General features: G+C 43.4%; 1 protein-coding gene across 1 annotated transcript in view; it reads right to left on the bottom strand.

The window, feature by feature from the left end:
• Positions 1-12,929, bottom strand: part of FER1L5 (fer-1 like family member 5) — an 86,748-nt gene that overhangs the window by 30,917 nt on the left and 42,902 nt on the right. The window contains exons 26-32 of the mRNA XM_067470863.1: positions 11,972-12,049; positions 9,670-9,851; positions 9,369-9,530; positions 7,506-7,604; positions 6,172-6,333; positions 5,679-5,978; positions 2,574-2,627 (exon numbers count right to left, since the gene is read on the bottom strand). Coding sequence (XP_067326964.1) covers positions 2,574-2,627; positions 5,679-5,978; positions 6,172-6,333; positions 7,506-7,604; positions 9,369-9,530; positions 9,670-9,851; positions 11,972-12,049 — 1,037 coding nt within the window. The remainder of the gene's footprint in view (positions 1-2,573; positions 2,628-5,678; positions 5,979-6,171; positions 6,334-7,505; positions 7,605-9,368; positions 9,531-9,669; positions 9,852-11,971; positions 12,050-12,929) is intronic.

The raw sequence follows: 12,929 nt of genomic DNA, 5'->3' as shown, positions 1-12,929 counted from the left end.
CGCTCTCTACATGGGGTTGCCTCTGAAGACTGCCCAGAAGCTGCAGTTAGTCCAACGCTCGGCAGCCAGACTACTAACGGAGGCTGGGTACAGGGAGCACACCACTCCGCTGTTACATCAGCTCCACTGGCTGCCAATTAGCTTCCGAGCCCAATTCAAAGTGCTGGTGTTAACCTATAAAGCCCTAAACGACTCCGGCCCTGTTTACCTCTCCGAACGTATTCTCCCCTATGAACCATCAAGATTACTAAGATCATCTGGAGAGGCACTGCTCTCGGTCCCACCGGCCTCGCAAGCGCGTATGGTGGGGACGAGGGACAAGGCCTTCTCGGTGGTGGCCCCTCAACTCTGGAACTCTCTCCCACTGGAAATCAGAACCGCCCCTTCCATCCTGACATTCAGGAAGCAGGTGAAGACGTGGTTATGGAGACAGGCATTCGACGAGTGGGCCAACACCCTGAGATATGGATGGAGGATGATGAACACTGATTTTAGTGGGACGACTGACCATTGTATTTATTGAATGTAATTGCTGTTTTAATGTTTTATTGTAATATGAAGTATGATGTTTTATTGACTGTATGTGATATTATGGTTGGAAACCGATCTGAGTCCCTCAAGAGAGGTGAGAAGGTCGGTATACAAAACGTTTAAATAAATAAATAAATAATAAATACTATGCCTGATTGTTATTAGGCATTCCCTTTTCAACTTTTCCCTTGTCTGAGCTCTCATTTACCCGGCCCTCGCTCAGGGTCAACCTAAGTCTGAAACGACTTGAAAGAACATAACAATAACAGCAATCCTATCACATCAGCCAAAAGTAGGCCTACACTTTCCATTGAAATACTAATAATTTTATATTTGTTAAAATTGTTCTTCATTTTAATTATTGTATTGTTTTTAAGTGTTTTTTTTTTTTGCACTACAAATAAGATATGTGCAGTGTGCATAGGAATTCATTCATGTTTTTTTTTCTTTCAAATTATGATCTGGCCTTCCAACAGTTTGAGAGACTATGACCTGGCTCTCTGTTTAAAAAGTTTGAGGACCCCTAGACTAGATGATAACGGCAATATGGAAAAGAATTTTGGAATTTTTACAACTGGATTCTCCCAGCTTGGTTTTTTGGCTTTACTGGCACGTTAATGTATTCTTAAATGCTATTGATGTTTTTAAAATGATTTTACTGTTTAATTGTAATTTTATGGTGTAAATTTTGTTAGCTTACGTGAGCCCGCCCTGAGTCTCCTTATTGGGGGGGGGGGGGGAGTGTGACGGCACGAGTGGCGCCATCTATGTGTAGAACTGTTAGTTGCAAGATTTAAACTGTTGTATCATGCTTAATCCTGCCTTTTTACCCTGTTTATGTATAGTTGGATTGATTGGTTATTTATAGCTGTCAATCAGTGTTGTTTGCACCAGTTGAATTACTTTCCCAAGCTCAATTGTTTGGCTCTACCTCTTCCTAGAGGAGGGAAGTGCTTCCCTTTTTTCATTCTGCCATCAGAGTTTCTATCAGATGGACGTGAGTAAGAGACTTTGCTCTAAAAGCCCCTGCTTAAATTACCTCTCAGCAACCAATTCTAAGGTTTTTTACCCTTGGGACTCATGCTTTATGTCCAGATCGTCCTGGACAACATTGAGGAGACCCAAGCGCCTTCAAACTGGCTCTTTTGGCACCAGAGACAGGACTTGTCCCTTCAACATAGGCCATTGGACTGGGGTTGTGTTTATTCCGATATTCACAGCCATTGAGGAAAGAGGAAACAGGAAAAGCTTCTCAGCTGCAAACTCCTTGGACTTCAGAGATTGTAAAGTATATTTCCTTTATCCCTGTTGAAACATCAAGCTTATGCCTGAGAAAGATAACTCATTGTAAACAATAAATACCATTTCGAGTTATCTGTTGTGCTTTGGTCTTTGGGAGTTCCAGTTTCCTATAGGAGGGCAAGAAGCAATCCCCTGGGGAAAGATGCCACGTCCATGCCGCTTTCACTAAGAGTTATAGCCCCCGGCGCAACAGCACGGGGGCTATAATTAAGACTGTCCAACTCTGATTAAACCATTATTCTAACCTTCTTCTAGGTAAATGTGCTTACGTATCCTTCCAGTAATAATAGAGTAAAATAATAAATGTAATAACAATAATAAATAGAGTAAAATAATAAATGTAATAATAACAAATCGCGTAAAATATTTTGACGCGTAACAAATCGCGTAAAGTTATTGACGTCTTTTTCTTATTACTGTTGGATTTTTCTCTTTCTTGTTCCTTATGGTGATTTCCCCCTTTTATATGTACTTTCTTCAAAAAAAAAATGTTTTACTACTGCTTTTGGATTCCTGGTGGTGCTAAGGGCAAGGTGAACTCTGACGGGTGCAACAATAGCCAACTTGTCTACTGAAGGGAAAGACGACAGCTTGTCCATAAGTGCATCAAGTGAATCTTTAGCTACATTCTCCAAAGGGTTTTTTGGTCCTGAAAATTCCACAGAACATTTCATTTAACAAAAGGGAATGTCATGTTATCCCGAGAATATTGAAGCTTTAGCTTGGACATAATGACCTACCCTCTCTTCTTTGCGTTTCTTCCATAAACATGGCTTGAAGAAATACTTCAGTCCCTATAAGAAGGAGAAGATTTAAGCTGAGGAAGAAAAAAAGACATTGGTAAACTAGAATTTTTCCAAAGAAGGACAACCAGAAAAGGATAACAGAAACTAGGAAGAGCTGAGGGAGTTGGGTACATTCCATCTGGAGAAGAGAAGATTGAAAAAGGAAACCACAGCCATCTTTACTTATCTGAAATGCTGCTAATGGAAGGTAGCGTGAGCTTGTTTTCTGCTTCTCCAGAGGATACAACCTAAACCAATGGACCCAAATCACCAGAAAGGATATTTGGATTCAACATTGGTGAGGACTTCTTGATGGAATAAATTGACTCAGAAGTTAATGGGCTTTTCTTTGTTGGAATTTTTAAAATAAGATATTGGATGGCTACCTGCCATGGGTGCTTTCGATAGAGATTTCCGTATTGGTAGAGTGGGAGTAGATAACTCTCTAATTCAATGACATAATCATTCTGTGACGCAAATAGAGGAAATTCCTTAAGCCCAATAGGCATTCATATATTCCTCTTTCCAGGGAATCTTGGAGTTATTCAGAAGCTTTCAACTGGACTTGAAAGACTGTGAGTCCATCTTGCATATTGCTATCATGGTCAAAACATCCGAGCATCCCCTGGGCAACGTCCTTGCAGATAGCCAATTCTCTCAACCAGAAGCGACTTGCAGTTTCTCAAGTCGCTCCTGACACCAAATTTAAAAAAAAATCATGGTCAATATCTTGGGCAGAAATCCTTTCCTAGCCATACTAGGAAATCTTTGCTAGCAATCTCTGTCACTTTGTCACGCAGGAAAAGAAACTAGGGTAATTATAGGGCAAATTAGACTCATTTTGTTGTTGGCGTGAGACTATTGTGGGCATGTCTCGTAACAATGTTTTCAGAGGCAGCATCATGGCCAAAATCAAATACTGAGAAGATGAGGGGCTTTGATGCCAAACTATGGCTATCTTACCTTCTTAGGCTTTGCTTTGGAAATAGCTGTTTGTAGAAGAAGACGGGGGGAAAACCCAAAAGAAAACGGAATTAATGGAATTAATACGAAACCTTGAAAGTGTGCTGCTTGGAACGAGGAACAAAATCTAACATATGGCTTCCAACATTATATTATATTATTACTATGTCATACAATTTTTGTTCCTGGGTTATTGTCATTTCCTAATTGGTTCCATCATTAAAAAATGGGAAAGGGTCATTTAATTGCAAAAACTTTAATTTTACGGGATCTCCCGCAGCACCTTTTGCTTTCATTTAGTTTTTCAATGGATATGTCGGCCCATTCAAAATAGTTTGTGGGACAAAACAAAGCTTCTGGAGTCGAACTACTTTCAAAGGAAGGACCACATACCGCATAACTAAACAGGAAAGGACACTTTCAAACCAGGAACAGATTTTTTAAAAAAAATATTACATAGGGTTATATATAATCTCCTACAAAGTGACTTGTGGACTTCACAAGCTTATCTTGTGTTGCAACATCAATGAAGGCTTTCGGAACCTCAACTGAGCAAACAAGATTATATAGCACTATAGTTAGTAATAATAATAATAATAATAATAATAATAATAATAACAAACCTTTATTTGTACCCCGCTACCATCTCCCGCAGGACTCGGGGCGGCTTACAAGAGCCGAGCCCAAAGCACATCATTAGCAAAAACACAACAACAACACAATGCAAAAATAAATAACTCATAACAAAGCAGAACATTAACAAAAACACAACACTATTAAAAACCTGTGGCAGGGCCAAATGTAATGGTTAAAATTCCAATATTTTGGAAATAAAAGGGTGTGCAGACAATTCTAACTCTCTCATAAAGTGCATTAGGGACATTGCTTGGGATTCCTTAATCTGGGAAGGCACACTGGAACATCCATGTTTTCAAGCTCCTTCTGAAGACTGCCAGTGTTGGGGAGTGCCTGATGTCCTTGGGGAGGGAGTTCCAGAGTCATGGGGCCACCACCGAGAAGGCCCTGTCCCTTGTTGCCACCAATCGCACTTGCGATGCCGGTGGGATCGTGAGCAGGGCCTCACCAGATGAACGAAGAGATCGTGTGGGTTCGTATGCGGAGATGCGGTCACGCAGGTAGGTGGGTCCCAAACCGTTTAGGGCTTTGTAGGTAAACATCTGCACCTTGAATTGAGCCCGGAAGGTGAACGGCAGCCAATGGAGCTCCTTGAACAGGAGGGTTGACCTCTCTCTGTAAGGAGCACCAGTTAACAGTCTGACCATCGCCTGTTGAACCAACTGAAATTTCCGGGCCGTTTTCAAGGGCAGCCCCACGTAGAGTGCGTTACAGTAGTCCAATCTGGAGGTGACTAAGGCATGGACCACCCTGGCCAGGCTAGTACTTCGATGGGAGACCACCATGGAAAATCAGTTACTCTATGGTCTGTTTCAGAGGAATTTTCAAAGTCACCTCTGTTACTAGCCTAAGAAAACCCTATAAGTTTGCCACAAGCCAATGGATGACTTGAAGGTACATGAATATTCGAGGGATGTTCATAATAGATTTCTCCTGACCCACTTCCTGTGAACTGAGAGCAATGAAACTTGGCCCAGTTCTGAGTCCTTCTCTCCATCAGTGCCACCCAGGGACACACACTTCTCCCATCTTTTTAAGCAACTGTCAACACCTTGCTCGCAGAAATCGTCAGGTTGCTCCAAAAGCCACATTGTGGCCTCAGAAATCAGAGTCTCTCTGCTGAAAAATACCTGCCCTTTAAAAATAACTTCCTTGTTGGAAAAGGTCGAAGTCCGATGGTACAAGGTCAGGTGACTATAAGGGGGATGCAGTTGAATTTCAAAGCCATGGGAGCATGCTTCTTCCATTTGAGCAGTAGGTGTGTTTTCCCTAAAAAACGACAACTGTCTCCATGGTGGCCCAGGACTTCTGGAGACTAGGGTTTCCAAATTATGGTGAACTTAAGGCAAATCTATTTTCTGGGACTTAAGAGTGTAAGACTTGTCCATGGTCACCACAACCAGTTTCCATGGCTGAGTGGGGATTTGAATCCTGGTCTGCATTATGCCATGCTACGTCTCATTTGAAAGTATTGATCCCATCCCTTAGTTCTTGGCTCCATGTCTCCATCAAGGTAACTAATTCAAGCCCTATCAAGAAATCTTGACTGAATCCCCCTTTAAGATCTAATAGGGAAGTTATAAGGTAGTTGATACCTCTGAGAGGTAGATTGTGGACCTTCTTTTCTGCCCAGGGGTCACAGTAGTACTGGCGCAGGGGCTGCACACTGACGTGGCCCACCACCGGCTTAAATCCAAACTCTCTGTGGTCGATCACCTTCAGCTCAATGGGAGGTGCATAGTCTTCATCCACAGGCAAGTACTAAAGGAGATTGAAATGGATTTGATGGGATTTGTAGTCTGGTGAGGCACCAGCCCTCTTGGACAGAGAAGGTCAAAGACCTTGGGATACTCCAACCTCCAGGATGACATAGTCTTGAGCCCTGGAAGTTCAAGTGGCATCAAACTGCATTCCTTATACAGTGCAGATACACCTGCAGTGTAGATGCACTCACCACTTTCATGAGATAAATGTTAATGGGAAAGTTGGGGTTCTCCTGGAAGTTCTTGATTATTGGGGTTTGAAGGCTTTCCATTCCACATTCGATAATGAGGCTTGGGTTGTTGATGACCAGGAGATTGTAGTTTTTCATGTCTCGTAAGCCCCAGGCCAGGATCTGTCCAAAGAGCACAGCCAATGTTACTTAAAAACAGGTCCGTGGATACAGAGACAGATACTGGAAATGTACGATGTAATTTGGCAAATGTTTGCTGGTTGGAAGTCTGTGTAGAGCTTGGGAAGTTACTTTGAAAAGTAATGAGTTATCTTTCTAGTCCAGAGACCATTTACATGACACAGATGCCTTCAAGTCATTTCGGAGTTACGCTGACCATATAGCACTATTATCCCACTTTTAATGCCTCGACTGCATTCCTTGGAATCCTGGGATGAGTAGTTTTGTGAGGTTCGAGAGCAATCTGGCTGACAATTTTAGGTGCCCATCTCTACGCTTCAAATCCCAAGATTCCATAGATATAGATTGTGCAACAGATATAGCACAATCATAGTGCTATAGTTATGTGGTGTGGAAGATGTTAGAACATTCAACGAATGAATTAATGTGTGTGTGTCAACTGTAAAATAAGATACATGAAGCTGATTGGTCGGGGAGCAGACTGAATCTGGGACTTTCGGATACTGTTACATTTTTGTTCAGGCTTGAGCTATGCAAGTGTTCAGAGAGAGAAGAAGAGAGTGAAGCAGATAGAGACAGAGTTTGGAGTGTGCTCTTGCTTCATGAGCTGCTGAAGGAGCTCCACATGGACAGAGAAAGATCATTTTAAATCTCTCATAAAAGGACATTATGTGAGTTGATACAACTGATTGCATTGTAACATATGTTGTTCTGGATTTACAAAGAGTAAATTACTTGTTATTTATTGTTCATCTGCGTGGAATATTTTCTTTCTCTGGCAAGGCAGTGTGTGGGCTGATCAAAGGTGAACTAGTTACATGTGGTTTATTTTACATTATGTCACAGAAGAGACCTAGTCTCCATCTGGTACTGAATTGGGTAACTACAGAAAGAATACAACAATAGCGTAATGCAATATCATTCCCAAGCACAGTATCTTCCCAGTGAAAGACAGAGAAAAAAGAGAGAAAATCACATACATTGATTCTTCTTGAGTGGAGTCCATACAGAACTTCAATTGTGTCTGGAAACAAATCATGTTGGTGAAGCATAGCAGAACATGTTGGTGTCATGGTTGCTTCTCCTTGAGTACTTACCAGCCCATTGAAGAGTTTGTGGATTATCCCCATTGATGGGATGCCCATAATGCTCACCTCAACAGCCATCAGTCTCAGGATGGGACGGATCTCTTTGGGAATGGTGTATAGGCCATCCTTCCAGGCAGGAGGAGGGTGTTTTCCCAGGGACCCATCCTGGAGGGGGAAATTGAAATTTTGGATAAAGCTGTGTAGGTCAGCCAATTCAAATGAGTCCAAAGTCCACCCTTTGCTTTTCAATGAAGATGGGCAACAGCTCTCTCCCATTCAGATGTCCCACTCCCAAGTGGTTTAGAATCATAATCATAGAGTTGGAAGAGGTCTCAGTCCAACCCGCTGCCAAGAAGAAGGAAAATCACAAAGCACCCCCAACAAATGGCCAGCCTCTGCTTAAAAGTGTTGTGGCTCAACTGGAGCCTCAGGCAGAAGATGATGGGATTGTGATTCCTGTTGTTTTTGATGAAGAATCTGAGGAGGTTCAGTTTCCCATGGTAAAGAATGTTTCAGATGCTGTTTCTGATGTTAGTGAAACTAGCCAGGTGCAGTTGGAGGAGGATGGCTCCCAGCCTGACGATTCTCAGGCGGCTAACAAGCTATCCGACCTTGAGAGCTCTGAAGATCTAGATAGGGAGGATTGCTTACAATTCAAAGTTCGCCGGCAGTGCGAGGCTTGCTAACAAGAGGGAGGTTAGGGGTCAACGGAATGCGTTCATGTTGGGAAAGTATAGTGACAGGGGTGTTTGAAGGGAAATCTTTGTCAGTGCAACTTCTGCAAACAACCTGGTAACTTCTTTGGATTGTCTTAGCTTTGGGGCAATGTCCTTGGCTTCCTGGGACTCTGTCATGCTGTCATGGAATCTTGTTTGACCGATGTTCTTTGGATTATGCATTCTAGTCACCAGGGCAGCAAAAAACAAACTTGTTCCCTCCTCCCTAGGACTTCTCCTCACATCTTGATCCATGGCCCTCATTATGTCTCCTTCTCAGCCTTCTCTTCTTCAGGCTAAACATGCCCAGCTCTTTAAGCCCCTCCTCATAGTGCTTGTTCTCCAGACCCTTGATCATAGAATCATAGAATTATAGAGTTGGAAGAGACCTCATGGACCATCCAGTCCAAGTCCCAAGAAGCAGGAAAATCCCATTCAAAGCACCTTGACAGATGGCCATCCAACCACTGCTTAAAAGCTTCAAAGAAAGAGCCTCTACCACACTCCAGGGCAGAGAGTTCTACTCTTTTTACAGTTAGAAAGTTCTTCATGTTCAGGTGGAATCTCCTTTCCTGTAGTTTGAAGAGTCCTAGTCTCCAGGGCAGCAGAAAACAAGTCTTCTCCCTCCTCCCCATGACTTCCCCTCACATCTTGACACATCTTCTGCAGCCTAAACATACCCAGCTCTTTCAGCTGCTCCTCATAGGGCTTGTTCTCCAGACCCTTGATCATTTTAGTCGCCCTCCTCTGGACACATTCCAGGTTAGAGTCAACATCTCCCTTCAGTTGTGGTGCCCAGAATTGGGCACAATGTGATTTCAGGTGTTGTCTGACCAACCCTCCAGTCAGCAGCTTTACCTGCAGCTAGCAGTTTGAACCACTGTGCTACCGCGGCCCCCACACTTTCTGTGTCTGTGAGAATAGGATTTTGCAAAATTTGGCTTGATGTGGAAGCAAGAATTGGTGATAAAGCTTTATTGGAGGACCCTTTTCCCCATAATAACTCTTCCAGCAGTGGATTTCCCTTCTGAGGTGAAGATTTCTCTCATTTCCTGATCTTCTCCCCCCCCCCCCCCCCCGGTTCTTAACTAGGAGTCATTTGTAAGCTTGTAACTTTGGGACGGCCTGTATTCTGGAAGAATTCGAAATATGAAACAATTCCAGCGCCAAGGATTTTGGATAAGAGATACATAACCTGTATTATTTTCTTTACCTTCTTGTCCAACAGAAGCTCAAAAGCAGCCAAGAGCTCACCAGCCTCTGTCTGTTCCTTCGTGATCCGAAGCTTCTGCAGACGGGGCATTCTCCGCAAACTGAGGTCCAAATATACCCTGGGAATACTCAGACACCTCCCTATGAAATGCTCAGAACGGCCCTAAAAAAACAACAACCCAGAAACACAATGCCAAATGGGTGCATCTACATTATGGAATAGATGCAGTTGTGCACCACTTGAACTGCAATGGCTCAATGCTATGGAATCCTGGGAGCTGTAGCTTGATGAGACCTTTTACCGTAGGGTCAGCATCCACAACTTCGACGGCCACCACTGGTGGATCCTCCTCGGTTGCCCGCGGATCTCCATAGATCAAGATGTTGTCAAAGATGAGAGTCTGGTCCCATAATGGATGCAGCGTGCCATGGACAGTCTTGGTGCATTGACTTGTGTGAACGAAGGAAATGTGGGCCACCGGATCTGATGGGGAGACAAAAGGGCAACTAATGGGTAGACTGGCACTAGGGATTTAAATATTGCCTTTACATTTTATAGGTATGATGTTGATTGAGTATTCAGCCTATGAGTTTATATGGTTTGAGTCTCTTGGGCTTTGAAGATGGGCGAGACATATTATAGAGCTCAGACTGAATTTGACCAGGCATGAGCAAACTTGTTAACTTGGGGGCTGCACGCTAGCACTCCCTGCTAGGAGGACTGGCTAACCGTTTGGTTTTTTGTTGTTGTTTTTTTTTTTTTGTCATCTCAGGAGCGACTTGAGAAACTGCAAGTCGCTTCTGGTGTGAGAGAATTAGCCATCTGCAAGGACATTGCCCAGGGGACGCCGGATGATTTGATGTTTTTATCATCCTTGTGGGAGGCTTCTCTCATGTCCCCGTATGAGGAGCTGGAGCTGATAGAGGGTGCTCATCCACCTCTCCCCGGATTCGAACCTGTGGGTTTAACCTACTGTGCCACCAGGGGCGGCTAACCAGTAAAGCAAGGAAGAAAGGAAGGAAGGAAGGAAGGAGAAAAGGAAGGAGAAAAGGAAGGAAGGCCGAAAGGGAGGAAGGGACAGATGGAAGGAAAAAGAGGGGAAGACAGAAGGAAGGGAGAAAAGTAAGGAGGAAGGAAAGACAAAAGGGAAGGAAGGATGAAAGCTGAAAGGGAGGGAGGGAGGGAGGGAGGGAGGGAGGGAAGGAAGGAAGGAAGGAAGGAAGGAAGGAAGGAAGGAAGGAAGGGCAGGATAAAGGAGAGAGAAAAGGAAGGAAAGACAAAAGGGAAGGAAGGAAAGACAAAAGGGAATGATGAATGGAAGGAGAAAGAGAGGGGGAAGGAAGGATGGATGAAAGGTTGGAAGGGAAGGATGGAAGGAGAAGGAGGGAGAAAGAGGGAAGTAAGGAGGAAGGAAGGAAAGAAGGAAGGAAAAAGGGAAGGGAGGGAGGAAGAAAGGGAAGAGAGGGACGGAAGGAAAGACAGAAGGGTGGAAAGGGAGGGAGGAAGGAGGAAGAAGGATGGAAGGGTGGAAGGGGGAAGGGGGTGGAAGGGGGAGGAAGGGGAAGGAGAAAGGGGGAGGGAAGGAGGAAGGAAAGAGAGAAGGAAGGAAGGATAGGATGGTGAGAGAAAGGAGGGCCTGAGAAAAGAGCCCAAGGGGCTGCATCCAGCCCCTCGGCCTGGGTTTGCCCATATCTGCACTAGACTATACAACCCAAGATTCAAGAAGCCATTGCCATTGCAGGGAAAGCAAAATCATAGTATAGTGTGAAAAGTCCATTTGTCTTTAAGTCAGAGAAACGTAATCCATAAGGAAAACAAGGAAAACCTGGACCAGTTTGAGAAAAGAGTTTGGATGAATACGCAACTAGAATCAAAACCAAAATAATTATAATTGAAAACTCTTGATTCAGCATGACCCCCTTATCCACAGTTTCATTTATGCACTTCCAACAAAGTATGTTATCTCTAGGCATTTTCTATGCCATCTAGCACAACTATGGCATTTCTTGGTTCAGGACTTTTTCATTTCAATAGGCATTATTATTGTTGTGGATGTTGTTGTTGTTGTTGTTATTATTATTAAGATCTTCTGGGGAGGCCCTGCTCTCAATCCCACTTCCCTCACAAGCACAACTGGTGAGGACGAGAGACAGGGCCTTCTCAGTGGTGGGCCCTCAACTACGGAACTTCCTCTCTAGTGAAATTAGAGCAGCCCCTTCCCTCCTGACCTTCAGGAAGAAAGTAAAAAGATGGTTATGTGACCAACCGTTCAGACAGAAAAGCTAGTTGTACAATAAGATAATAAGGAATGTCAGTCTGAATTCGGAAGTCCCAGAGTAGTTTGATGTGTTTATTTTCTGTAACTTTTTAAGGCTTGTGATCCCACCAGTTCTTTGTTGCATGCAGAAGGTATTTGTGGCATGAGATCCAATGGATCTTCTCTGCTTGTAGTCTGTCTGTGTGATCTTCTTGCCGCAGCTGAGGATCTGATCCGTCGTTTTGTCTGCTTCCTTGCAGAGTTATGGCATTCTTTCTAATTGTATTATTATTATTATTATTATTATTATTATTATTATTATTTTATATAATGGGGGGTCACAAACCTGCAGAGCTCTTGGTGGAAGCTCCTACAAGATCCCGTGCTTGGTAAATGTAGCACCGTAACTGGAAATAGACAGGACCTGAAAGAAGGAGACTTGATGTGAGTTTTGCTTCTAGAAAGCCAGATTGAGTCTCTTTTGTGGAGAGAAAAAGCAGGGTAATAAATAAACATAATACTAATTATTATAACTAGCTGTCCCCTGCCACGTGTTGCTGTGGCCCAGTCTGTTGATCTGGAAAATAAAGTAATGAGAAAGTGTTGGTTTCTCGTATATGTAATTTCTTTATGCTTGTGGATAGCCAAACTAGGCACACAGAACTCCCATGACCCAACAGAAAATACTGGAAGAGTTTGGTGGACATTGACCGTGAGTTTGGGAGTTGTAGTTCACCTACATCCAGAGAGCACTATGGACTCAAAGAATGATGGATCTGGACCAAACTTGGCACAAGCACCTAATACGCCCAAATATGAACACAGCTGGAGTTTGGGGAAAATAGACCTTGACATTTGGGAGTTGTAGTCACTGGGATTCACAGTTCACCTACAATCAAAGAGCATTCTGAACCCTACAAACAGCAGAATCGGGGCAACCTTCCCACACAGAACCCCCATGACCAACAGAAAATGCTTAAGGCCATCCAGTCCAACTCCCTTCGTCAGGGAAGAAAACATAATCAAAGTCCTCCTGAGAAAGAGCCATCCAGCCATAGATATAGATCGATAGATAGATAGACATGATTCACACACACACAGATAGAGTATCATAGATTTGAAAGGGACCTTTAAAGAAGGACAATGATATGTTGCATGTTCCAGGGTGGGCTAACCAGACACTCTCCACATCTAAGAAACAGCAAGAAATACTGTTTCAATTCCATCATGGATGGAGTTCAGAATGCTCTTTGATTGTAGGTGAACTATAAATCCCAGCAACTACAACTCCCAAATGACAAAAT

The sequence above is a fragment of the Anolis sagrei genome, chromosome 7 (genome assembly GCF_037176765.1).
Source record: "Anolis sagrei isolate rAnoSag1 chromosome 7, rAnoSag1.mat, whole genome shotgun sequence".
NCBI lineage: Eukaryota > Metazoa > Chordata > Lepidosauria > Squamata > Dactyloidae > Anolis > Anolis sagrei.
Note: the sequence above shows the minus strand (reverse complement) of the source record. Positions and strands in the feature narration are given on the sequence as shown.